Source organism: Dasypus novemcinctus, chromosome 10 (genome assembly GCF_030445035.2).
Source record: "Dasypus novemcinctus isolate mDasNov1 chromosome 10, mDasNov1.1.hap2, whole genome shotgun sequence".
Taxonomy (NCBI): domain Eukaryota; kingdom Metazoa; phylum Chordata; class Mammalia; order Cingulata; family Dasypodidae; genus Dasypus; species Dasypus novemcinctus.
Window position 1 is genome coordinate 78777184 of NC_080682.1, and position 24711 is coordinate 78801894.

General features: G+C 43.0%; 1 protein-coding gene and 1 pseudogene across 1 annotated transcript in view; both read right to left on the bottom strand.

Annotated features, from left to right (window-relative positions):
- The window catches only part of INSC (INSC spindle orientation adaptor protein), a 143623-nt gene that overhangs the window by 94329 nt on the left and 24583 nt on the right, over nucleotides 1-24711 (bottom strand). Inside the window, exon 2 of the mRNA XM_023582819.3 lies at nucleotides 5464-5564. Within this exon, the coding sequence (XP_023438587.1) occupies nucleotides 5464-5519 (56 nt within the window). The 5' untranslated portion in view covers nucleotides 5520-5564. The remainder of the gene's footprint in view (nucleotides 1-5463; nucleotides 5565-24711) is intronic.
- On the bottom strand, nucleotides 19989-22848 carry LOC111758912 (polypeptide N-acetylgalactosaminyltransferase 11 pseudogene; annotated as a pseudogene).

Sequence of the window (24711 nt, forward strand, 5' to 3'; positions counted from 1 at the left end):
GAATACATGGCTACCTGAATAAATGAGTAAATGATTTGTTTGTGTAATGCCCTGAGAACATTGTGGAAAAGACAAAGACTGGGTAAAGTATTAGCCAGCACCCAGGTTTAAGCCTGATCTGGAAACATGGATCTTAGCTCTGCTTCTTAACAGCTCTGTTCTTGGGAAAGTAACTTAAACACCCTCCTCTCCATGGTCTATTTTTCTTACATGATACACAGTGTGACGCACCACCCAGATTCCTCTTTAAGGAAGAACTCATCGCCCTACCTGTTGGGAACAAGGTTAGTGGAGAGTCTTCAGCAGCCAGCCCCTACAGGCACTGCCTCAAGGTCACCTCACCTAAGGTCGTGTCCTTCCTGGAGTGGTCCATTTCAAATACTGGGCAAGGCGGGGCAGAAGGGCCTGGTTACTTTGGCCACTGAACAATGACTGATTTAGAGTCGCTATGAAGGTAGTTGAGGTTGTCATCAAAGCCAACATCTCAGCTCAACGTCTCCCTCTCTCCAATCCTTCTCCATTCCCCTCCCTAAGACATTCCCTAATAATGATCCTGAACTCTAAACTCAGTCTGGAAGCTGCTTCCCAGAAAACCCAACCTGTGACCTCTCATTTGTAAAATAGAGATAATAATTATAGCCATGGGCCATAGGGAGGACTAAATGAGCTGCTGTTTGTAAAAGTCTCTGGCTCATAGCAAGTGTGAGCCAAATTGTTATGGGGATTGGTAAGGGCCAGCTCTTTAATCAATACCCCCACCCCAAACCCCACTGGCAGGACTGAGAGTGTCAAGGGTGCCAGGGCTGAACCGGAAAGTGAAAGAAGCAGTAGAAAGGAGAGAGGGAAGGGGGTATCTGGACACCACCCTGTGTGTGACCACCAGTCTGGAACCTGCCTATTGAGTTTGTTAAATCAAAGGACCGGGCCATTGAGATCCCTGCAGGAAATGAGGGCAAGGCTGGCACAGGAGAGGGCACAGCCTGGAATTGGACAGTCTGGTACCAACACACTTATCACCATGCCTAGGTCCCAGCAATCCCACATGATGCACAGAGGCAGCTGGAAGTCCAGGCCCCTTGCACAAAGACAGGAACCCAGAGGCCAAGGAATAAATGGAGACCAGCTAAGGATTAGCAGCAGCCACAGTCTCCTGCAATCCAGAAAGGTGATCTCTTGCCCCCACCGTCCCCCACTAACAAATCCTCTTACCTTGAGGAGGTATCTGAGCCTGGGCTTGCAAGTGTCTCTAGAACTGAGGGAAGGAGGGTTTTGCTACTGCAATCAGTATGGCCTGAGGAAGTGTGGATTGTGTACTGCAAAGCACCCTGAGGCCTTGGCAAGACTTTCCTTCCTGGATCCAAGAATTTGCACAACCCTTAAAGAAGCTGTCACTGTCCCCATCTTATAGAAGATAAAACCGAGGCTCACATAGGTTAAGCAGCTGCCCAATTTCACAGAGTTGGTAAGAAGCAGAGCTGGGATTTGATCTCAATTCTGATTTCAAAGTCTGTATGCGTTCCATCACGTAGGCCCACATTAAAGATACCAGAAGTAGGGTTTTGTTCTTGTTTGGTTATTTTCTTTTGTTTCTAAATATGAAGACTTCCCAGGAGATTCAGATGCAATCACAGTTGAGAACCACTGGACCCTGCCATACTACCTCCTATCACAAGTGCCAATTCAGCATGGGATCCCAATCCCTACCCTGGGGTGCTTTTGCTTCCTGCCCTCTCCCCTCTGCCAGAAAGCTGTACTCAGAACAGCCCCTTTGTTACTACTTACTCCTAAGAGTCTCAAATACCAGTGGCCTAACCCATAAGATTCACCCAGGCCACTGGGTGATCCTATAAAACTTGACAGCATTTTAATTTTTCTACATTGAGGTAAACAAGGGTACTACAGAATGAAATTCAGTTTCAGTAGAATACAACAGAAGGAAGTCAATTATCTAGCATTAATTATTTATCTTAGAACAATAACCATGGTATTACGGACTTCCACAGCTATGAACAAGAGGAAAGAAGAGGTGGCTGTTATTGTCCGCCTATAATGCAACATCAGAGTGCAAGAATTAACCCATCTGGCATTCTGTAAATACACATGAGTCCTTCTCCATGAATGTGGCCCATGCACACAAGCCCCGAACGTCCATGATTGATAGGCTGGGGGGCCCTGGGATTCTACTACCCTGAAATACTGGGTAGGCCTGGCAATGCCAGGCTATGTGTGCTAAAGGAAATACCACCCTCCTGCAGTCATCCACTCATCAGAACAGCAAAGCTGAAGACATCCTAAACAAATGCTTTTACAGGCTGCAGCATTTATGGCCAGCCTTGGGTTTTCCTCCCAAGAAATTACAGTACACTATCAGTTAGAACCCTGCGTTGCCTTCAAAGATATAATAACGATTTCTAAATCATTTTCATGCCATTTATTTTCCTTTTATCCCTAAGGAACTTCTGAAGAGGTTGGAAGTAGGCAGGGTGGAAAGAGAGAAAGAGAGACAGAAATCATTGGTTCCCATGAGATGAAAAGGTGTTGGGATGTGTTCTACCTTTCACCATATCCTCTACTCAGGGGAGTTATTTCTCATTGGAAGCTAACTTATTGAGCAATTTTTCTGTGCCAGGCAGTTGCTTTATTTACTGTTCTCCTAAGTAATTCCTTATTCTCCTAAGAACCCAATGATGTAAGTGAAAACACCCCCATTTTACAGATGAAGAAATCAAAACCTAAGGTTAAAGTTAACAGATAGCAGAAGCAAAATGCAGAAGACTCCCGGCCAAGGGACTAAACTGCCCTTGAGCACAGCCTCCCCAGCCCCCCACCCCCCCCACCCCCAGAGGCTCTGATCTGCCCATCTGGGCCCCAAGCAGCTCTGTGGAGGGGCCCCAATGCCCTGCTGCCAGAGCTGCGGCTGTACATCTGCCTGCCTAGCTTCCAGCCTCCTGCCTGGGCAGGACAAAGGCAGAAAGGAGACCCCCACTTCACCCAGAACAGCTCCCAGTTTAAATATTGAGCTGCTGGGAGTAGCTGTCTGTGATTTCTTATGTCCACTTTTCCCAATCCAATGCCACCTCTTCTATGTGGGCATTGGATTGGTTGTGTCCATTGCACCTCTATGTCAAGAGGAGGCTCCTCTTGACATAAAGGTGCAATGGACACAACCAATCCAGTGTCCACATAGAAGAGGTGGCATTGGATTGGGAAAAGTGGACATAATGGACAAAGGGTATGGGGAAAGGCAGGAAGAGATGAGAGGTGGAGGCGTCTTCGGGACATGGAGCTGCCCTGGATGGTGCTTCAGAGGTAATCACCGGACATTGTAAATCCTCACAGGGCCTACATGATGGAATAGAGGAGAGTATGGGCCATGATGTGAACCAATGTATATGAGGTGCAGAGGTGCCCAAAGATGTACTTACCAAATCCAATGGATGTGTCATGATGATGGGAACGAGTGTTGTTGGGGGGGGGAGAGGGGGGGTGGGGGGGTGGGGTTGAATGGGACCTCACATATATATTTTTAATGTAATATTATTACAAAGTCAATAAAAAATAAAAAAATTAAAAAAAAAAAAAAAAAAAAAAGAGGAGGCTCAGATTCCACATGGATGCTGGATGCAATCCTCCCATTTTCAGTTGTAATCACTCTAGGCTCCATGGTGTGGTGGTTGTCCTTCTTCAACTCCATCTTAGCTGAGTGTGATAAGTCCAATAAATCAGATTGTAGGTGCTGGAGTCTGTTGAGGCTCAGGACCTGGCTATCACATTGTCAGTCCAGAGATTCAAATCCCCTAAATATATCTTAAACCCCAACATTAACTGCACCTCCAGCACATTAGCATGAAAGTCTTGTGAAGGGAGATCCCATCTGAGTCCAGATTCATCACACATAAACACCATTTCCAAAGAGGGGCCATCTGCCCTGGTAGTTAACCCCATCGGCCATGACCATAACTCCCGTGGGTCTCTTTAGCCCTCAAAGGAACCAGTATCTGGGGGTTGTATCTGCTTTATCTGTCTCTCTGACTCTGCTCAGTTGTGCATGAGGGCAATCCTTCTGCCAGCCTCCAGACTCTTTTTTAGAAACTCGTAGCCATATAAACTCATTTCTCAAAAGAATTAACTTTTAGAATGAACTTTAATCAAGAAAGAAACAACACTCGACTTTTGCCTAGAAACTTTTTGTTTTATAGCAAAAGTCTTCTCATTTACTGTCTTTTCAACTTTGTCCTTTTATCTTCCGCATGTTTGGATTTTCTTTTTGTTTTGTTTTAAAGGATGAAGGGCTTCAGGCAGGAGAAAGATGTATTTTTGGATGGGAAAGGGTTTGGGGGTAGTTACCTGCATGTTCAGTGGAATGAAACATCTTGACTCTTACCATATGCCTTTAAAAGACCTTGACCATGTTAGTGACAATCATTTGGCTTGCTCTCTATGAATGCTTGACAATGCAAATCTTTAAATGACCACGGCTGTATACACTTGCAGGCTTCATTTTTAATTTTTTAAAGTACTAATAAGTTGGCATATTTTCTGTTTAACAATAAAAAGGAGCTTTTTCTTAATGTCTCAGGGAATAAAAAGGCTAAGCAGGAGCCCTGAGAGAGAGACGATCATCTTCTTCTGGCAGCCCCTGCTGGCATACTCACAGGATAGAAGCTCACCATCAACACTGTGGAACAATTCTGAGGTTGCAAAGCTCCTCTGTAGACTAAACTTTCATTAAGGAGGCCAAACATCCCCATTTCTCAGGTACTAAGGAGATTCAAGGATATGAGGCTTCCAGTGCTAAACCAGGACAGTCGTGGGCAAACCTGGACAGTTGGGATCTGCCACCCTGGAACTTCCACCACTGGTTTTGGTTCAAGCCTCCAGGACCAACCAGGTCAAGTCTACAGCCACTCCTCCACACCTTTTAGCTGTGTGAAGGCCCCTCTGGTGCCCCCGGGACTCTTTCTCTTCAGACTAAATACACCCAAACTCATTCACCTGGGCTTTCCCTCTGCTCATTATGTTCCTCCCTCCACCTCCCCACATCTTCCAACTCAGGGCAACAAGCCTTTCCTTAGAATCATCTGATCAATTCTTTCCCTGGGACTGTTAATAAAGCAAAGCAACGACACCTTCCAAGAGGATCAGAGAGGGTCATAAATAACCCCAAGACCCTCATTGGCTCTAGCCTCATGGCCCAGGTCACACCTTAATTTCACTGCCAGTCTCAACCTTAGACTACAGCTCATGGGGATGGGATGTTCCTGATTCCTGCCTGTCCCACAGCCCTGTTCCATTATCATTTGCTAAGGGAATGGGGCATCCCTATGAGCTCATCCTGGGCTTCCTCTCCAGGGCAGTGCATGGAGGGGCAGGGCCACCTGCAGTCTCAGGCTTGTGGGGCTGAGCCTCAGCTGGAGTCTGGATGAAGCTGGGTTGGCCCTGAGAAACAGTTGAAGGACTTACCGCTGCCCGGGCAAGGGGATGGAGTCCAGGCGACGGCCTCCAGGCAGGGCCATCATGTTGATCCCAATCCGCAGCAAGGCCTGCCTGCAGTGGTCGGGGCCCTGGAAAGAGAGAGCAGAACACAGTCAATGAAGGCCCTAGGAAAGGAGGTGAAATCCTTTGTCTCTGGGATTCAGGTTGTGAGGAACTAGGGCAGGTGTAGAGGAAAGGTCTCCCAGCCCTGTTCTCCTTTTTAAACTAGTTTAAACCCTGCAGTTCTCATACAGGAAAGGTAGAACTCAGATTTGATCACATAGCATCACTGGTCCCTTATGAACCCCTACCATCTTTTCTTATGTCCTATTGCCAAATAGTTCCCTGACCAATTTCTGAAGACCATTGCAAACCTTCTCCTTAAGGCCCAGGCCTCCTGAGGATTTCCCCTGTCACTGGACAGCTCTGTGGAGCTTCTCCAGGCTGCACCAACACCCATCTCCAAATGCCTCCTCCTGGCTCCCCACTAACACCCTAACTTTGTATTTCTAGGACAGTGCCCACTTGCCTGCCCACAAAGGCAAATATTTATTAACAGAAACAACAATAAAATATTCCAACAATGGACTCAAGACTTTGCCTGAGAACAGGGAATAGGAGAAATGAACTAATATTGTTGAAGACCTATAATGACATACAGTTACATAAAGATGACTAACAGCTAGTAAATGTTATGTGTCAGGCAATATGTTAAGTGCTGCATTCTTTTATTTATTGAATTTGATGTGTGGTATCTCATTAAATTTAGTTTAACCCACATAACAACTCTACGAGGTAGATATCATCATCCCAATTTTAAAGAAAGGAAAACTGAGACCTAGAGAAGTTAAGCACTTGTTCAAGGTCAGTAGAAAGAAGCAGGTTCAGTATGTAAACCCTAGTGTATCCTGTGCCAGAACCTGTGCACTTCCCTTCATGTCATGCTAATAGTTTTGCCATATAAAATACAGGATTCCCAGTTAAATGTGAATTTCAGGCAAACAATGAGTAAAACCCTTTTATATAAGTATGTAGCAAACATTCAGACTCACAGGTCAGCAAATATCACAAAGGGTTTACTTATACTAAAAAAGTATTCATAGGTTATCTGAAATTCACATTTAACTGGGAATTCCTAGGATTTTCTACATTTGGTAGCTCTACATGCTAATTTCCTAGCTGTACACCAACATAAATCTGGGTTATTTACTTTGATTATGTGTGAGGCAGTCTTGAAAAAGGTAATCCTGTAATGGGCATTGTGGTTGACTTCCCAAATCCATCCACTTCAGATGATATAATTCCAATTAAACTGCCAGCGATCGGTTCTGGATTAGGCATGTGACTAAATTCAGGACTATGAGACATAACAGGAGTATGTTTGGAAAAAATATTCTTTCTCTGGCCACAAAGTGCGAGAGTATCTCTCACACTGGACTTGAGCAAGGAGGCCCATTACTTCACAGCTGCCGGCAACCATCTTGCCATCATGACAGGAGCTAGCTGAAACACAAAGCTGGCGCACCAAGAGGAAACAATTGAGGCCCTTGATCATGGAGCCACTGAATCAACCAACCTGGAGCCTGGCCCACCTCCAGAGTAAGATAATAAAAGTCTTCTCATTTAAGTCAGTTTAAGGAGGATTTTTGTTCCAAACAGCTAACAATGTCCAAAATGATAAAGGTGAATAGGTCCCAAGGCCCCCATCCTAGCACTAGAACGCAGTGGTGGTGCCTGAGCCTTATGGGCTGGACCAAGACAATAGCATCCTTTTCCTGTCCACTCTGTGTCTCCTCCTGCCCCACCTTGTCCCACCCCTGTGCCTGGAGAGCCTTTCTGCATGTTCCTCCTCGTCTTCAACTGTTCCCTTTCTGCAATAGGAAACTCCTTCAAGCAATAAGGAGGCCCTGCCTGAGGAAAATGGAGATTCTGTCAACTTTGCCTGGGTAAAGCAGCAGAAGGGAGGATTGACCTAAGTCTGGCATGTCCTGAGTTTGAGGAAGGCAGATTTTAAAACATTCAAAGAAAACACAAGCACAAACTTGGGGAAAGATACAGCTGAGGAGGATGACGTTAAGTCCAGAAAAATTTAACTTTTACTCCATGATTACAAGTGACCTTTGTGTCAAAAGAACAGAGAAGGTCTTTAATTAATACTGATGTGAGTGAACACAAAGTACCCCTTGATGATGTTGGGAATAAAGAATGAAAGAGTCAATCTGAAAAGTATGGGGAGGCAGGAGCCTGGGATAAAATGGAACATTAAATAATCCAGAGACTCACTGTCTTTTCCTGTTTCCTTATCTAGGGACCTAACTGGACTGTGAGCTTCCTGAGGACAGGGACGGGATGAGTTCCTGGCACTGAGCCAAGGGCCAACCATTGAGCAAGCCTTCATTATATGTCTGCCAAATAAACTTTGGATACATTGATGTTAAGCCCCTATTTTCATCTGTAACTGAGGATAATAAAATCTGTTTTACAGGGCTATTATAAGGACGACATGAAGTAGGAATGTGAAAGTACCACATCAGGGTGAGAGCTAAACAAATGTTAGTTATTATGATGTCCTGAGAGCCCAGCTCTGGGGTGAACAGTGTGCCTAGTGCTGTGGTCAGCTATTCTAAGAGAGATGCAAGAGGGAAGCGGACTTGGCCCAATGGATAGGGCGTCTGCCTAACACATGGGAGGACCGCAGTTCAAACCCCGGGCCTCCTTGACCTGTGTGGAGCTGGCCCATGCACAGTGCTGATGTGCACAAGGAGTACTGTGCCACGCAGGGGTGTCCCCCACATAGGGAACCCCCACGCGCAGGGAGTACACCCCGTTGGGAGAGCCACCCAGCCTGAAAGGAAGTACAGCCTGCCCAAGAATGGCACCACACACACAGAGAGCTGACACAGCAAGATGACACAACAAAAAGAGACAGATTCCCAGTGCCCCTGATAAGAATAGAAAGGGTCACAGAAGAACACACAGCAAATGGACACAGAGAGCAGACAACTGGGGCGGGGGGGAGAGAGAGAGATATAAATTTTTAAAAAAAGAGAAAGATGCAAGAAATGAGACAAAGCAGATAAAGCTACCTCTATCTTCATCATGAAGAAGAAAAGTGACAAAGTAAAAATGTTGAAGAGGGAATTAAAGCCTAACGTAGGTAAGAAGACACAGGGAGATGGCAAGGAAGTTCTAAGGCCCTTTAAAGTATGAACCAGTAGGCGTCTGTGGGAAGGGGTGAAGCATTTATGGTAGTTTGAGTCTTTTGTGGATCCTAGAAAATTGTGTTCTTAATTTGGTCCATTCCTGTGGGTGTGAACCTATTGTGAAGCTTTGAGTAGATTAGTTCCAGTATGGGTCATTTGATTAGATTACTCCAGTAAGGCATGGCCTGGGTGGATCTTAAGCCTTGTACTAGAGTCCTTAATACACTGGAATCAGCAAGGGCCACAGACACAGAGAGAAATCACCCAGAAGCTGAGAAAGAGGACCCCAGCAGCCAGAAGATGAAATCAACCAAAAGCAAAAGCTGGGAGGGAGCTATTGAAGTCAGAAGCTGAAAGCAATGAGGCAGGGAGGAGAGGGGAGAGACAAGTAGACAGCACCACGTGCCTCATCGCCCACAGCCGCAGCTCAGGGAGAAAGCATCTCCTGATGATGCCTTGATGTGGACACGTTCACAGCCTCTAAATTGTACACTTATAAGTTAATAAATCCCAAGTGTGCAAGCCAACCCATTTCTGATATATTGCCTTGGTGATCTTTAGCAAACTAAAACAGCATCCCACAGAGGAACCTCTGGATCTGATTCAAGTAGTATCTGAGGGACCCAGAGAAAGGAAATGTTGTCATGAGCAGAAGCCTGGATGTAAGCAAGTGCTCTGAATTTCTATGAGGTGGATTTCAGAACTACAGCTTATTGGCCACACAGTTCTAGAACAGATTCCTAATCACTGACCTGTGAGCCCTTGGGAAAAGAGTAGTAAGCCAAAGAACCCAGCTAGAGCTCATTAAGAGGTCAAGACAATCAATCCACTTCATTTTCATTATTGGCCACTGGAGTCTTAGGTGAGGGGAAGGCAGCAAGCCTAATATAGCTTGATTTCATTAAAGCACTGGTCAGAGCACTCTGGTGAGATGCCCCTGTTCATCCACTTGAGCCAGCAGTTATGCAGGTGGAGCCTGCCAGCTAATAAAATCTTGGTTCACATGCTCTCATGTATTACCAGAGGCTGGAGAGGCCTCCCAGGAACATCCAAGGTGCATATTTATCACTGTCCTATTTGAAGACTGTATTACTTATGCCTGTCTCTCTTCCCCAACTGGACTGAACTCCCGGATGTCTGTAACCACATTTTATTCAACGTGGGATGGGGCCCAGAACCCTACACAATGACCCGCACATTTGGAAGCAGGGATTATAAATCAGATTCATTCCCAGAGAAGTCACAGCTGGTTTTCACTAGAGATGAAGAATGGGAGAGAGATAAGATCTCTGGAAGGGGAGATAGGGAATGAAAGGAGTTTAACCCAGCTGATGCTTATAATATGTCTATAATTGTGATGAATTGAGGCTGTCTGTACCCCAGAAAATCATGCTCTTCAATCTAATCCTTTCCTGTAGGTGGATTAAGGTGTGACTCACCTCATTCAGGGTAGGTCTTAATTCTCTTACTGGAGTCCTTTATTAATGGAATAAATACAGAAAAAGACAGAGAAAACAATGGAAGCAAGAAGCTGGAAGCAACAAAATCTGTAAGAGAAGGGAGAGAGCAGCAGACACCACCATGTGCCTTGCTATGTGACAAAGGAGCCAAGAATCACTGACAGCCAGTCTTTGGGATGAAAACATCACCGTAATGATGCCTTGATATGAACATTTTCCTGCTCAAACTGTAAACTGATAAATTCCCATTGTTTAAGCCAACCCATTCCATGGCATCTGCTTTGAGCAGCCTAGGAAACTAAAACAGATGTTGGTACCAGAAAAGTGGGGTGCTGCTATTGCAAATTCCAAAATGTGGAAATGGCTTTGGAATTGGGTAATGGGTAGAAGATGGAAGAATTGTGAGCTGTTTGATAGAAAACCCTCAGATAGCTTTGAAGAGACTGTTGGTAGAAATATGGATGATAGAGGTAGTTTTGATGAGGACTCAGACAGAAATGATGTATGTATGTGTTATTGGAAACTGGAGGAAAGGCAATACTTGTTTTAAAGTGGTAGAGAACTTGGTGAAACTGAGTTCTGATGTTGGATGGAAGGCAGAACTTAAAAGCAATGAGCTTGAGTATTTAGCTGATATTTCCAAGCTACATGTGGAAAGTACAGTCTGGTTTCTTCTTGCAGCTTATAGTAAAATGCAAGAGGAAAGGGATAAGCTGAGAACTGAACTCCTGGGCACAAAGAAATCAGAAATTGATGATATAGAAAATTCTTTGCTTCCAGAAAGTGAGTCCTCAGAGAATAGTGCACCATGTGAGGGTTTAGCAAACAGCTGAACAGCTCATTTCTGCTCCTGCATCCCATTAAAGACAGGCCTTCCTCACCACCATTTGGCTAACAAGCCTCAGCCCACAGAGGAAATGATGGCTATTTACAGTAAAGTATTCAGTTAGAACCAGGAGCAAGGGTAGTTTCTACCATTGCCTGATGGACCAGTTTAAGGCCTTCCTTGGGATTGTTTAATCTGCTGGGTCCACTAAAGTGGTCAACACAGTGGGACAGTAAACATTGTGGAAAGTGGTTGAGTTCCAGCAGCAGCCCTCAGTATAAGAAGGAGACTACTGAGGGTGCTAGAGAGGGTGCTAGACAAGACCAGGCAGATCTGGCTCTAATTCCTCTTCTTTCTCAAAAACTTCAGAAAGGGCAAGAGCTGGAAGGAACGAAGTTGTTTGGTCGTGCATCATTATACAATGCTTTACAGTTAAAGTTGAAATGGCCCTGAGAAAACATGTTCCTAAACTCAACCTCACAAAATTGTTGTGAGCATTAAGTAAAATAATCCATCTATAGACACTTGTCTTATTTTATGGCTCTCCCAACATATGATCCCACACACTAAATTTTAAAAATACCCTTTACCTTATAAGTCTTAGGGAAGATGAAACCTGCTTTTCAAAATAGACACTGAAAAGCCAGACACCATTTCCCAGCATCCTTTGCAAGAGCAAAACACATGACCTAGGTTTCACCAATCAGGCACATGGGGCAAAAGCACATGATTTAGGTTTCACCAATCAGGCACACAGGGTAGGAGGTTAAAACTGAGAGGAACTTTCTTTCTTTCCTGAGCCTGTGGTTGTTGCAGGTCAGTGGAGTCTGGCATGCAGAGCACACTTTGCTGTATCCCATGTACTTACCACAGCCTGCACAATGCACAAAATTGAGAATCCAGAAAGTTATATTCTGGATGCCAGAGCTGAGAATTGCCCACGACATGTCCCTGTCCCTCATCCTCCACGTTTCTCCATCCCCACTGCCACCTCTCTGGTCAAGGCACTATCATTTCTCACTTGGACTTCTGTAAGAGCCTCCTTGTGATTTCCTTGCTTCATCACTTACTCCTCTCCAAACTGTTCTGCCCACAACAAGCAGTGATCTACAACACAAATCTAATCACTTCACCCCACTGTTTAAAACCCTTCATTGGCTTTCCATTGCAATAAGACAAAGATCAAAACCCACCGTGGCCTACTTGGCTCTGCAGGAATGGTGGTCCCACCCACCTATCCAGCATCTCTTCTTGTCACCCAGTCTACTTCTCTGGCCTCCAGCCACACTAGCTGGTATTAAGTCCCCAGCAAGTCATGCCTCCTCCTGCCAAGCTCCTTCACAGTGTTCCTTCCTCTAACTAGACAGGCCTTCCCTCACCAAGCTATTCCTATGCTCTTTCAGATCTCAGCACAAATGCCACTTCCTCACGGCAGTCTTTCCTGACCTGTGGATTCACTCAAGTCCCTCGTTATATGATCCCTTGGGCCCCTTATTATTTCTCCCCTACAGAACACATTACAATTGTAATTTGATAGTTAACTATGAAATTGGCAGCTTAACATCTTTCTCCTCTGAGGATCCCAGGAACTAGAGGTCTGTCCTGTTCACTGTTGAATCCCCACACCTGACACAATGTCTGCAGAATGATCAATAAATACTTGTTGACTGGATGGATGAATACTGGTAAACTGGAGACAAAGGTAACTATTTCACCACCACATTGATACAAATACTCAGGGAGAGGACTGTGGGAGGGCCTTTTGCACACTATACACCCTGTGCATTGAAAGTCTCCGCATCCTCACATCTGTGGAGACAAAGCCACCTGTGCCTCCTGAGTTCATAGAGTGCTCACTGCCTCATCCTACCCAGCCAGGTAGCCTCTCTCCCCACCCCCCGCCATGTTATCCCAGACAGACAGATGGGTCAGCAGAAGTAACAATGTCATATAAAAACTTCAGTAACAGGTCTTCAAGAGGATGCCTAGGAGCCCAGAAGGCTACTAAGGAGTATTAGATCAGAATGGAAGGTGGGGAGAGGGAGTAGTGGAAAGCTTCTCAAGATATGACTCAAAGCTGAAACTTGAAAGAAGAATGTGGAAATATGAGAAAAGGGAAGAGGATGGCAGGAAGAGCATACCAGGCTGAGAGAAAGGCTTGTGGAAGGCACAGAGGTGTGAGTATGCTAAGATCAGGGAACTGCAAGTCTTTCTAGGTAGACAGAACATTCTGGGCTGGTAGTAGAGTTTAGAAGAAACTCCCCCAGTACCGTGGGAACACAGAAAGCTGGGGGAGTAGGCACGCTTCTTGGAAGAGGTGATATCTGAGCTGGGCATGAAATACAAGGTGTGATTTTGACAGATAAAGATGGACAAGGGCATTCAGGGCCAAGAGAGCAGTCTGAGCCATGGCAAGGAGAAAGGATAATATAGGGCACATTTAGGGGCTCAGATCCCTCCCAGGGGTACTAGAGGAGAGGAGTCTCTATAGCCCTGGGTGTGAAAGGAGCAGATTCTTTGAATTCTATCCTGTGGGTGGTAGAGAGCAATTGAAGTTATTGGGGCAGGAGAATAAAAGCACCAGAGAGAAGTTTGATCTCATGCGGCAACCTGTGAAGTAGATGGACTCCCGGAGGTGGGACTAGCAGCAGAAGGTCATTTAAGAGGCAGTTGTTTCCTGGGATGAGCCTCCCTGGCACCAAGGGATTATTACCAAGTACCAACTAGTGATAATCTGGCAAAAGACCTTGACCAAAAGAGAGAAATATTAAATACAAATGAGTTTTTATGGCTAAGGGATTTCAAAGTGAGTTAGGAGGTCATTCCAGAGGTCATGCATATGCACTTCTCAGCAGGATCTCATTGACTGCTACAGTAAACAGTGTCTCAAACAGCAGGGCTCCTAAGGGCTCTAGAGACTTCTAGACACTATGGGCAGAGCAGACAAGCTCCGGAATTTGGCACCCTGTCAGTGGACCTTACTTTGGAATATATGCTCACCAGTGCAGCAAAGTTAGACTCATTTATAATTTCCCTACACATGGCTCTTCTATCCCTTTTATTTGAACCTATAATTGGCACTATACTTGTTAAATATGTGTCTCAGAGACTTAAATCTTTGATCAATTTATATGCTGGTTGAGCCCTGAATCTTAGCAGAGTTTAAACAACTATTCTTCAGTTCATTGGAATCACCCAGGACAATCAACAAAAGGATGATGAGGCACAACATCCATCCCAAAAAAACAGAGAGTATCTACAACTGCAGGCAAGGCAGCTCCATCCATCTTCCCCATGGGATCTAAGGCCCCTCTCATTCAGAAACAGAGCAGGCATCACCATCCCCAAATCCTCAAGACTGACGAATGAAAAAACATAAGGGGCAAATGCAACTATGGACTAAAGTAGACTTATTATTATTCTAGTAATGGAAGAACTTGTATCATTGATATAAAGGTAGGGGCCACCAGAGGTTCTCAGGAAAGGAAGAGGGAAGAAGAGGTATAACATGGGGGCATTTTTAGGACATTGGAATTGTCCTGCATGACATTGCTATAATGGATACAGGCCATTATACATTTTGTCAAAACCTATAAAATTGTGCAAAGCAAAGTGTAAACTGTAATATAAACTATAGTCCATGGTTAACAGCAATGCCTCCATATGTGTTCATCAATTGTAACAAATGTACCACACTAATGAAAGATGTTATTAATAGGGGAAAGTGTGGATGGGGGGGCCGAGGTATATGGGAATCCCATATGTGTATATATATATATTTGTGTATGTGAGTACCAGGGCCAGGGATTGAACCCCAGACCTCATATGTGGGAAGCAGGTGCTCAGCCACTTGAGCCACATCTTCTGTCCCCCATATTTTTGATGTAACATTTATGTAATCTAAAACTTCTTTAAAAACAAGAAAATAATAAATTTTTAAAAAGAAAAAGGAAGGGGAAAAAAAGGCAGTTGTAAACCTCCTAGAGAGTCTGAAACCCCTAGGAATGGAGTAGCAGAAACTTGGGAGTGGAAAGAAGTCTGCTAAGAGTTTTGGGAGGCAATGACAGAGTCTCCTCCTCACTCCCAACCTGGGCCTCTACTTGACCTGTAGGAAGGTGATGATAGTCATCAGAGGTATCTCAACATTGCTAGCTGGGTTCTCCAGCAACCTGCAACAGATACTTTAAGAATCTTCATTCCCAAGGGTGCTGCAAGAAACCAGGCAAGCTGTCACCCAACCCTGCTGAATGAACAGAGCCTGATGAAATATAGAGAACTCTGGCTCCCTGAAGGAAGCTCCAATGGCCCCTCCCAGCTGTCAGGTGACAGAGTCCAGAAAATAAGCAGAACAGATACCAGGCTCATAGGGGCAGACCTAGTCCCCTCCAGACCTGAAGACCCTGGCTGGTTGCTCAGAGGACCTTGCATCAGGTAGAGAGGGGCTCACCTAAATCTGGGCTCTGCCCCTTAATTTTGGAGTTTGAAGAGTTCTACCACCTCTCATACTATGCCCACCTTATTCAACTGTTTTTAATGCTTTAACTTTTAAATTATCCTTTCTTACTTTCTGACTTTTTCTGATGATAATGTTAGCCAACTGATCAAATATTCCTTAGCTTTGATTTGCAAAAGCAAGACACCTCTTGCACTGGGCCCAAGTTCCACGATACTAAAATTAACACCAGCATACTTTAAGCTAATGACTTACTGGTTGTGGCTGCCATGAATAGACATAACTCTCACATAAAGGCCATTAGAGAAAATTGAATAGCTCCAATGTGGTGAAAATTTGGATATATCCTGTTTCATAAATCATACTCAGAGGTCAAACTGGGCAAACTATTTATCTCTCTGAGTCATGATGAAGACCCAGGTGAGGGTTTGCTATACTCTTAAGAAAGAAAATATAGAAGAGAGCACAGTACAGTCTTTTATGATTTCATGGGTATAGTTTTCTCTTAATTTTAAAGCTGTGAGCAGATATGCCACATCAACAACTGTGATAATTCAGACTTCTTCTCAGATCTTATTTTCTCCCCAATTCCTCCAAATGGGAGTTTTTTCAATAAACATTTGGAAGGTAACTTGGCAAGGGAATGGAAATCCAAAATATCAGATTTGGGATTCCAGTTCCAATTCTGCCTCTAAGTAGGCCTTTCTGACCTTCAGCTTCTTTAACTGAAAAATGGGAATAGAACCTACTCTAAGGGTTATTATTAAAATCACATAAGATGGAGCCAGCCACATGATAATAAATAGCAAGTAAAATAGTAATAGCATAAGCTACTTTAACCAAGAGGCTAGTTAATAGGAAATACCATGGTCTCCATCTTTGGGCCCAATGAAGGATCCATTTTCTACCCAGACCTCAGACCCAGATGGAAGCTTTCCACCTAAGGGGATTTAAAAGCAGAATATATTGAATTATTGGTAAGAAGCAAAAACTTCCATGGAAAAAAATCTGGCAAAGGCCCATTACATAGAAAACAAGCATACCATGTGATTCATAACATTTACCCTGAAGAAACAACATCCCAGTTCATACCCTAAGTAACCAAAGTAGTATGGGTCAGTCAAAGGAGAATGCAGGCTGAACCATCCTCAGCCACAATGGCGTAGGTTCTTAACAGCTCATTAGTGAAAAGGAACCAAAGGTAAAGAATCAGAACCCACTCCAGAGCCACTGTATATAAGCACAACACAATCTTTTTCAACAAGTCCTATTGTCATTGTCATAACATCTTCATATAAAGAATCCTTTATGTTTGTACAGAATGGTCAGGATTATCAGATACACAGAATCACACATAAGTTCCACATAAGTCTATTTGAGTTAATGATTTGGGTCACACAAGAGATCAAATATTAAAAACATACCATTCACCCAACATGATCTAATCAAGGCACATTTCTGCCTCTATGACACATGTCACAGTGACATATGAACAGTGCTTTGTACAGTTTCTAGCACAGAGTAGGAGCTCAACATGTTAGTCCATTCCCCAACAGAGTATTCTACAGTATACACAAAATATCTTGCACTTCCATAACTCTATGCATTGGTCATGAGACCTCCACCCATCCAGACTGAAATCCCTCTACTCTCTTTTTCTATCTTGAATCCTTCAAGATTCAACTTTAATCCTACCTCAGCTTGGAGGCCCTCTACAATCACCCTAACCTACACCAATTTCTTCCTCCAAAAATTGATCAAGCAGATTTGAGAAATAACTAAATAGAATTTCAACAAATTAAAAATATAACAATTAAAATTAGAAATTCTTTGACACATTAATCACAGATGATAATAGATTGTTATATATTAAAAGAAAGAGCAAAATGCAGCCAGAGGGTAGGGCATTTGACTGCAAAAGAAATTATCTAAAATGTAGTCAGAGAGACAAGTAAAGAGAAAAATATGAGAGAACTAAAGCTAAGGAATAGAGAATGAAGTAGTCTAACAAACATTTAATCAGATTCCTAGAGGGAGTTAAGAGACAAAACAGGGAAAAATTGATACTCAAAGAAAGACTGGTTGAAATTTTTCCCAGAATTGTTGAAAGATGACTGTTTCAAATCCAGGATTCCCAGTGAATGCCAAGCAAAATAAATTTAAAAATATATACATACCCTAGATAGCCCATAAGACTAAAGACCACGACAGAGAAGATCTTAAAATCATCCAAAGGAAAAAGGATATAAGACAGATTACCTCTTTTATTGTGGCTGTTGTTACACTTTGGATGAGGTATGCTTTATTAATATGTGTCAATAAAATTGATTTGTTAAGGAAAAAAAATGAAAACAAAAAAGTCCGAACAAGCAGTCAAGACAAAAACGAAGGGCAGCTGGTATAAGCTTCCAAAGGAATATGGACAAACAAAATGGGGTTGACAATTGACCCAAATGACATTTCCTACATGAAAAAAAAATGTAATATTCAATCTTTCTTCTTTTGAGGCAGAGTAAGTGAACTGCACACTTCATTAAGTAGGAGGAAGAACTGAGAGTCTGTTTTTTGATGCATATTAAATACGAAAAACAAAATCCATTCCTTTAACCAAGATGAGGGAAAAAATCATTCTTCAGCATTGCAATTCTCAGGCAATGAAGTCCAAAGGTCTGCTGAATCCACCTTTTCTATTCACGTACCACCTGTACTTCCTCTTCTGAGACACATTTATGGCACAGGCTTTTACATAGCTGTCCACCTTTTTCCCTTTTGTAGACACAGGAGGCAAATCCCATTAATTTCATCCTTTATATTTCTTCTTCTGTTTTGTCCTCTGTGTCCTCCTCTGTAATCTGCCATTCTTTGCTCTTTCTTTTGTTTCTTTCTTTTCCTCATCTCTTCCTTCAGTGGAGAAGGGGAAGGAGATGTAGATCTGTGTCGTCTTGGACATATGGTGTGTCTTCTGTGCAGGAATCAAGAACAACTTCTCTGCTTTCTTTCCTGGGACCTGGACCTTTCTGGAACGCCTGTGTCCTCTCTCCTGGGATGTGGACCAGGACCACCTACACTCCCTCCTTGAGGAGCGACTGCACTGCAACCCATTTGGAATCCTCAGACCTGTTTCATACCCCTTAATTTTAAACACAAGTGAATCAAAACATATCTATGATAAGATCCAGCCATTCCACTGTAGCATATTTACCCAAAAGACTATGTCCCTCAAAGACTTGCAAACAAAGGTGCACAGCCACTATATTTATAAGAGCCAACAACTAGAAATATCCCAAATGACTATTAAGAGGTGAATAAATAAGCAAATTGTGGTATAATCATATGATAAACTATTACTCAGTCAATAAAAAAGAAATATTGATACATGCAAAAACATGAATGAATCCCAAATTAATAATGCTGAATGAAAGAAGTCAGACCAAAAATAGTAAATTCTATATACTTTCATTTATACAAAATTCTAGAAAATTAACATATAGCAATATTTTGGATGAGGGGCTGAGGAAAAAGGGGAGGGAGGGGATTACATTATGGGAAATTCGGGGGTTGGTGGACAGATATTCTCATTATCCTGATCAGGTGATAGTTTCATCGGTGTATACATATTTCAAAATTATCAAACTGTGCACCTTGAACTTTTGTATTTTACTGTATGACAATTAGGCTTCAATAAAACTGCTTGGAAAAAAATATATTCATCACTGAGCTTTATATAATATTTTTTAAAGGGTAACATTTGAAGTATAATAAAAACATAAAAAGATCCATGTAAAAGAATTATTTCAAAATGCTAACAGTAACTGTGATTGATGTCTTCTCTATTTTCTGTATGTTCTGTAAATGATTGTATTACTTTTATTGACAAAATATATACATTGATTCACAAATAACTAGTAACTGCAAAGCACTTAGAGTTACTTGGAAATCTCCAAAACAGTGTATCTATGGATATGAGTGGGCAACATTTCAAATAAAAGAACTATCAGAATACAATCCACTTTTAATTAGGGAACAGCTGATGTAGTAGATTAGGTAAATATAAACTAAGACATTATGGTAAATGGAAAAGAGTCAATCTCAAAAGGTCCCATACCGTATAATATGGCTGCAACACATTGCTGGGACCTTGAGTTTAATCTTGAGGTTCCAGTTTCTCTTTCTGGGACTTCCCCTTGCCCCAGATATTTCAAAAAGACCTCATCATTGGCCCTTACCATAAGTGGAGTAAAACCACTGGGGCCCATCCCCTTATCATTATCAAGGTAGTGGAATAATTAACAGTTTAAAAGGCAATCACATAAGGCAGAGCACTCTCTCAGAGCCTAGAGGGGCCCATGCCAAATCTTGGCATGTATTTCCATCTTTCTCTCCCATTTCTCAGGCAAGCACTGTTCTTTCCCTCAGTTCCCAAATAAATTCTTTTCCCTGGCCTAACCAAAATGGTGTGTTCATAAATTATTTTATGCATCATAGCAAAGAACTTAAGAGGAACTCAACGTTTCTCCATCTTCAATACCACAGTGAAAAAGAGCTTAGGTTCAATATTACCAATTATAATACTACCTACCAAAATCACTATCATTGTCCACTAGAATAATTTCATGAAGAAGATGTGGTGGAGTATGATTTATGACATGACACTGTGCACTATCCAGAGCAAGGCAGAAAAAGCTTCATTGTAGAAACAAATAACAATGCTAGCAACTGAAAGATCAGTTGGGTAAGACTTTTCTTTACATATTGCATCCCTTGTACCAGACACATCTCTATGGTAGCCCAAGTGGTTACTGATAAGTATATTAGAGGCATGCTTTTGAGAGCCCAAGTCTCTCAACTCCTGATCATGTTCATTAAAAATCATAACCAACTCAGGGGAGAATTTCATGTTGCCTTTTCCTGGATCATAAATCTGATTATCTCTCATGTCACCAATCTTGTTTGCTTTGAACTGTAGCTCTAATACTCAATTTGGATCTCGAGTGAAAGGAGGATAGAATTTTTGGAGAAATGGCCCATGGTGCCCAGAACCCTTGATAGGCATACTCTTAAGTGGCTAAGTCACATCACTGAAGTTGAAAAAAACTAAGAACAAAGCTATCCAGGTCACAGATGCATGTAAAAAGGCATCCATAACAAAAGTATCAAAACGTGACATTTCCCACTATAGGCCTAGGATAGGTGAAGTGCCATTTTCAATTTCCCTGACGCCATTTGTCCAGCATTACTGTCTTCCAGGAATCAGACGATGGCATCCTCTCTCCCACCACAGCCTCAGTCCAATCAGGTGGAGCACAGATGTCCTCTTAAAGCAAAAATGGCAGCTAGCAGACAAGGGAGAAATATCTGCTTACATAAAATAATTGTCCTAAAATTCTACAGCCAGAGAAATTTTCTTTCAAGAATTGGGATGAAATAAAGACATTTTTAAATGAGCAAAAAACCAATGCTACAAGGAAGATCTAAAGAATTTACTTCAGGCAGAAAAAATAGTGTCAGATGGAAGGTTTGGGATACAAGAATGAATGGTAAGTAAACTTATTTGTAACTATGTGTATAAATCCAAAAAATTTCAATCATGAGACAAAATTATAATACCTCATTTGTGGGATAAGAAAAAAAAGATAAATTTTAAAATACATTATATGTAAATTCAAAAGGGAATGAATATAGTAGATTAAAATGCTCTAAGTTTCTTTATTGGCGGGGAAGGAAATTGGAGATGGAAATTAACTTTAGACTTTTTAGGTTGTTATTAATGCTAAAATATCTAGAGAACACAACAAAAAGAATAGACACAGGTAAAGAAATAGACATTTTCCCTCCAAATATCTAAAAGAAAAAATAAATGAGTAATAAAAAAAAATTGTATTAGTCTGTCAAAGGGGTGCAGGTGCAAAGTACCAGAATTTTATTGGCATTTATAAAAGGTATTTATTGGGAAGCAGACTTGGCCCAATGGATAGGGCATCCGCCTACCACATGGGAGGTCCGCAGTTCAAACCCTGGGCCTCCTTGACCCATGTGCAGCTGGCCCATGCACAGTGCTGATGCACACAAGTAGTACCCTGCGACACAGGGGTGTCCCCCACATAGGGGAACCCCACACACAAGGAGTGCACCCTGAAAGGAGAGCTGCCCAGCATGAAAGAAAGTGCAGCTTGCCCAGGAATGCTGCCGCACACAAGGAGAGCTGACACAACAAGATGACACAACAAAAAGAAACACAGATTCCCAGTGCCACTGATAAGGGATAGAAGCAGTCACAGAAGAACGCACAGTAAATGGACACAGAAAGCAGACAACTGGGGGGGCAGGGGAAGGGGAGAGAAATAAATAAAAAATAAATCTTTTAAAAAATAGGTATTTGTTTGGGGTAAAATTTTACAGTTACAAGACCCTAAAGCATCCAACTCAAGATACCTTAAGAGGTACTTTCTCACCACAAGTCAGTTGCCAAGTACTGAAGCAAGATGGCTGCTGTTATCTGTGAGGGTTCAGCCTTCCTCTCTCTCAGCTACAGGACAGCATAGGGCAAATTTCTTTCCTGGCCTTCTCAGGTGCTCAGCTGCTCTGGTCTCTTCACAAGGTCAGCTGTAAACTATTAGGCCAATGGCTCAGCTTGCTCTGGGGCCCCTAGATCAAACATGACAGAGTTTGATATTTCTGGTCTTCTTTCATGTCTCTGGAGCTCTCTCTCTTCTGCATCTTCTTCTGTGTATCTTCTTTTCTATTTAATTAATTTTTTTATTTTTGAAGAAGCTTTAGATTACATAAATGTTACATAAAAAATATAAGGGATTGGACAATCAGCAAGATGACAGCGGAGTAAGGAGCTCCTAGAGTCAGCTCCTGCTATAGGGCAGTTAGTAAACACCCAGAGCTATCTGAAGCTCCTGTCTGGGGGCTCCAGGACACTAGAAGACCATCCTGCAACATTCTTGAAGGAATAGAAGGAGGAGACTGCTCATCTGCAGAGAAGACTTGTAAGTAGAGTGCTCCATGCCACGGAGACCAGTGCCCATCCTCCACTGGAGGCACAAGCCGCTTCAGGAGCTGTTCCGCAGCTGGAATTGGAAGCACCACTTGCCAAAAACTGGGGAGGAAGAGATGGTTTGACACCAACTTCAACTACTGATTAGCAAATTCAGTGGGCTGAAGTATAATCCTAAGGACAGCTAAAGTTTGAAACTGTCCAAGTCAGAAGAGGCCAGTAGCTGCTATCTTAACTCCGTGCCTGGCACAAGGGAAAACAGGGGGGACTGAAAATCACAGTGTTGGTGGGGTCCAGCTTCTTTATACTCAGGTCAGTTTACAGCTCTAGCCTAGGCACCACCCATACCTCCGGCAGAGAGGAAGCTGGGGGACCTGCACCAGCCTGTCCGAGAAACTACAGACCATGCCACAGAGGCCAGTGATCATCCTACTTTGGCAGCACAAGCCCCCTGGAGCTATTCTGTGGGGCTGGAATTTGAAACTCGATTTCCCAAAAACAGGGGAGGAAGAGACAGTTGGCCACCGATTTCAGCTACTTATTAGTAAATTCAGTGGGCTAAAGTATAGTCCTAAGAACAGCTAAAGTTTGAAACTGTTTAAGTCAGAAAGAGGCCAGTAGCCACCATTTTGACTCCACCCCCAGCATGAGGGGAAGCCAGGCTGACTGAAGATCACAGTGATGGTAAAGACCGGTTTCTTTCACCCAGATTGGCTGCAGCCCTAGCCTAACCTTCAGCCCTACCTCTGGCAGGGAGGAAACTGATGGACCCTGCACCAGCCTATCCAGGTAACTGCAGGTACTTTGGCTGGCACAGACTGAATAATTGTAAGTCTACCAGGGCAACTGCGGTCATCTTGGCTGGGCACTACATAGATTGCTGCTCATATCTGCAGGTCCATCCCTGCCCCATGCAGGGGAGAAAGGGGCATAGAGCTTCATCAGTCTCGCTGGGCAACTACAGTCTAAGCCTACATGATGTGGATTATTCCACACAGCTGTGACTCTGTCCCTATCCCTATCAAAGGAGAAAGTTGGGAGAAGCTTTGTCAGTCCCTGGGGCAATGAGGGCAGCTTGAGCCTCCAAAGCTTATAGCACCAACTACATCCTTGGCTCCTACTGCACAATCAGCAAGGGAGAAAGGGCAGGAAGCCCTAAAGAGAAAAACTGCCCCCAGAATATTCTAGTAAGCCAGATGCCAAGATACCAACAAAACATTACAATCCACACCAAGAAACGGGAAGATATGGCCCAGTTAAAGGAACAAGATAAGCCTCCAGATGACATAAAGGAGTTGAGACTACTAACCATAGATGTTGAAACAAATCTCCTTAACAAATTCAGGGAAATGGTTAAAGAGATTAAGGATACTGAGAAGATACTGGATGAGCACAAAGAAGAATTTGAAAGCATACATAAAAATAGATCTTATGGGAATGAAAGGTGCAATAAATGAAATAAAAAATAAAACGGAGGGAAGTGGCTGTGGCTCAATCAGATGGGCTCCCGTCTACCATATGGGAGGCCCTGGGTTCACATCCCAGGGCCTCCTTCTGAAGGCAGGCTCACCCACACACTGCAGAGAGCCACCAGCCCACAAGCACTGCGGATTGCCACCCGGCCTATAAGTGCAGCAGAAAGCTGACTCAGCAAGGTGACACAACAAAAAAGGAGACAAGCAAAAACACAGAAGACTGCACAGTGAATGGACAGAGAGAGCAGACAGCAAGCAAGCCACAAGGGGGGGTGTGAATAAATAAATAAAAATTTTAAAAATACAGATACAGAAGAAGACACAGTGAATGGACACAGAAAGCAGAGAGCAAGCAAAAAAGCTGCAAGGTGGGGAGGGGGGTTAAAAAAAATACACCATTCAAAAAAAATTAAAAATAAAATGGAATCATGTAATAGCAGATTTGAGGAGACAGAAGAAAGGATTAGTGAGCTTGAAGAAAATGGCCTCTGAACGTGAACATACAGAAGAACAGATGAAGGATAGAATGGAAAAAATTGAACAAGGTCTCAGGCAACTAAATGGCAGCAAGAGACATGCAAACTTATATGTCATGGGTGTCCCAGAAGGAGAAGAGAAGGGAAGAGGGGCAAAAAGAATATCTGAAGAAATAATGGTAGAAAATTTCCCAATACTATTGAAGTACATAGATATTCATGCCCAAGAAGCACAACATAGTACTGTCTGAAAAAATTCAAATAGACCAACTCCGAGGCACATACTAATCAGAATGTCAAATGCCAAAGACAAACAAAGAATTCTGAGAACAGCAAGAGA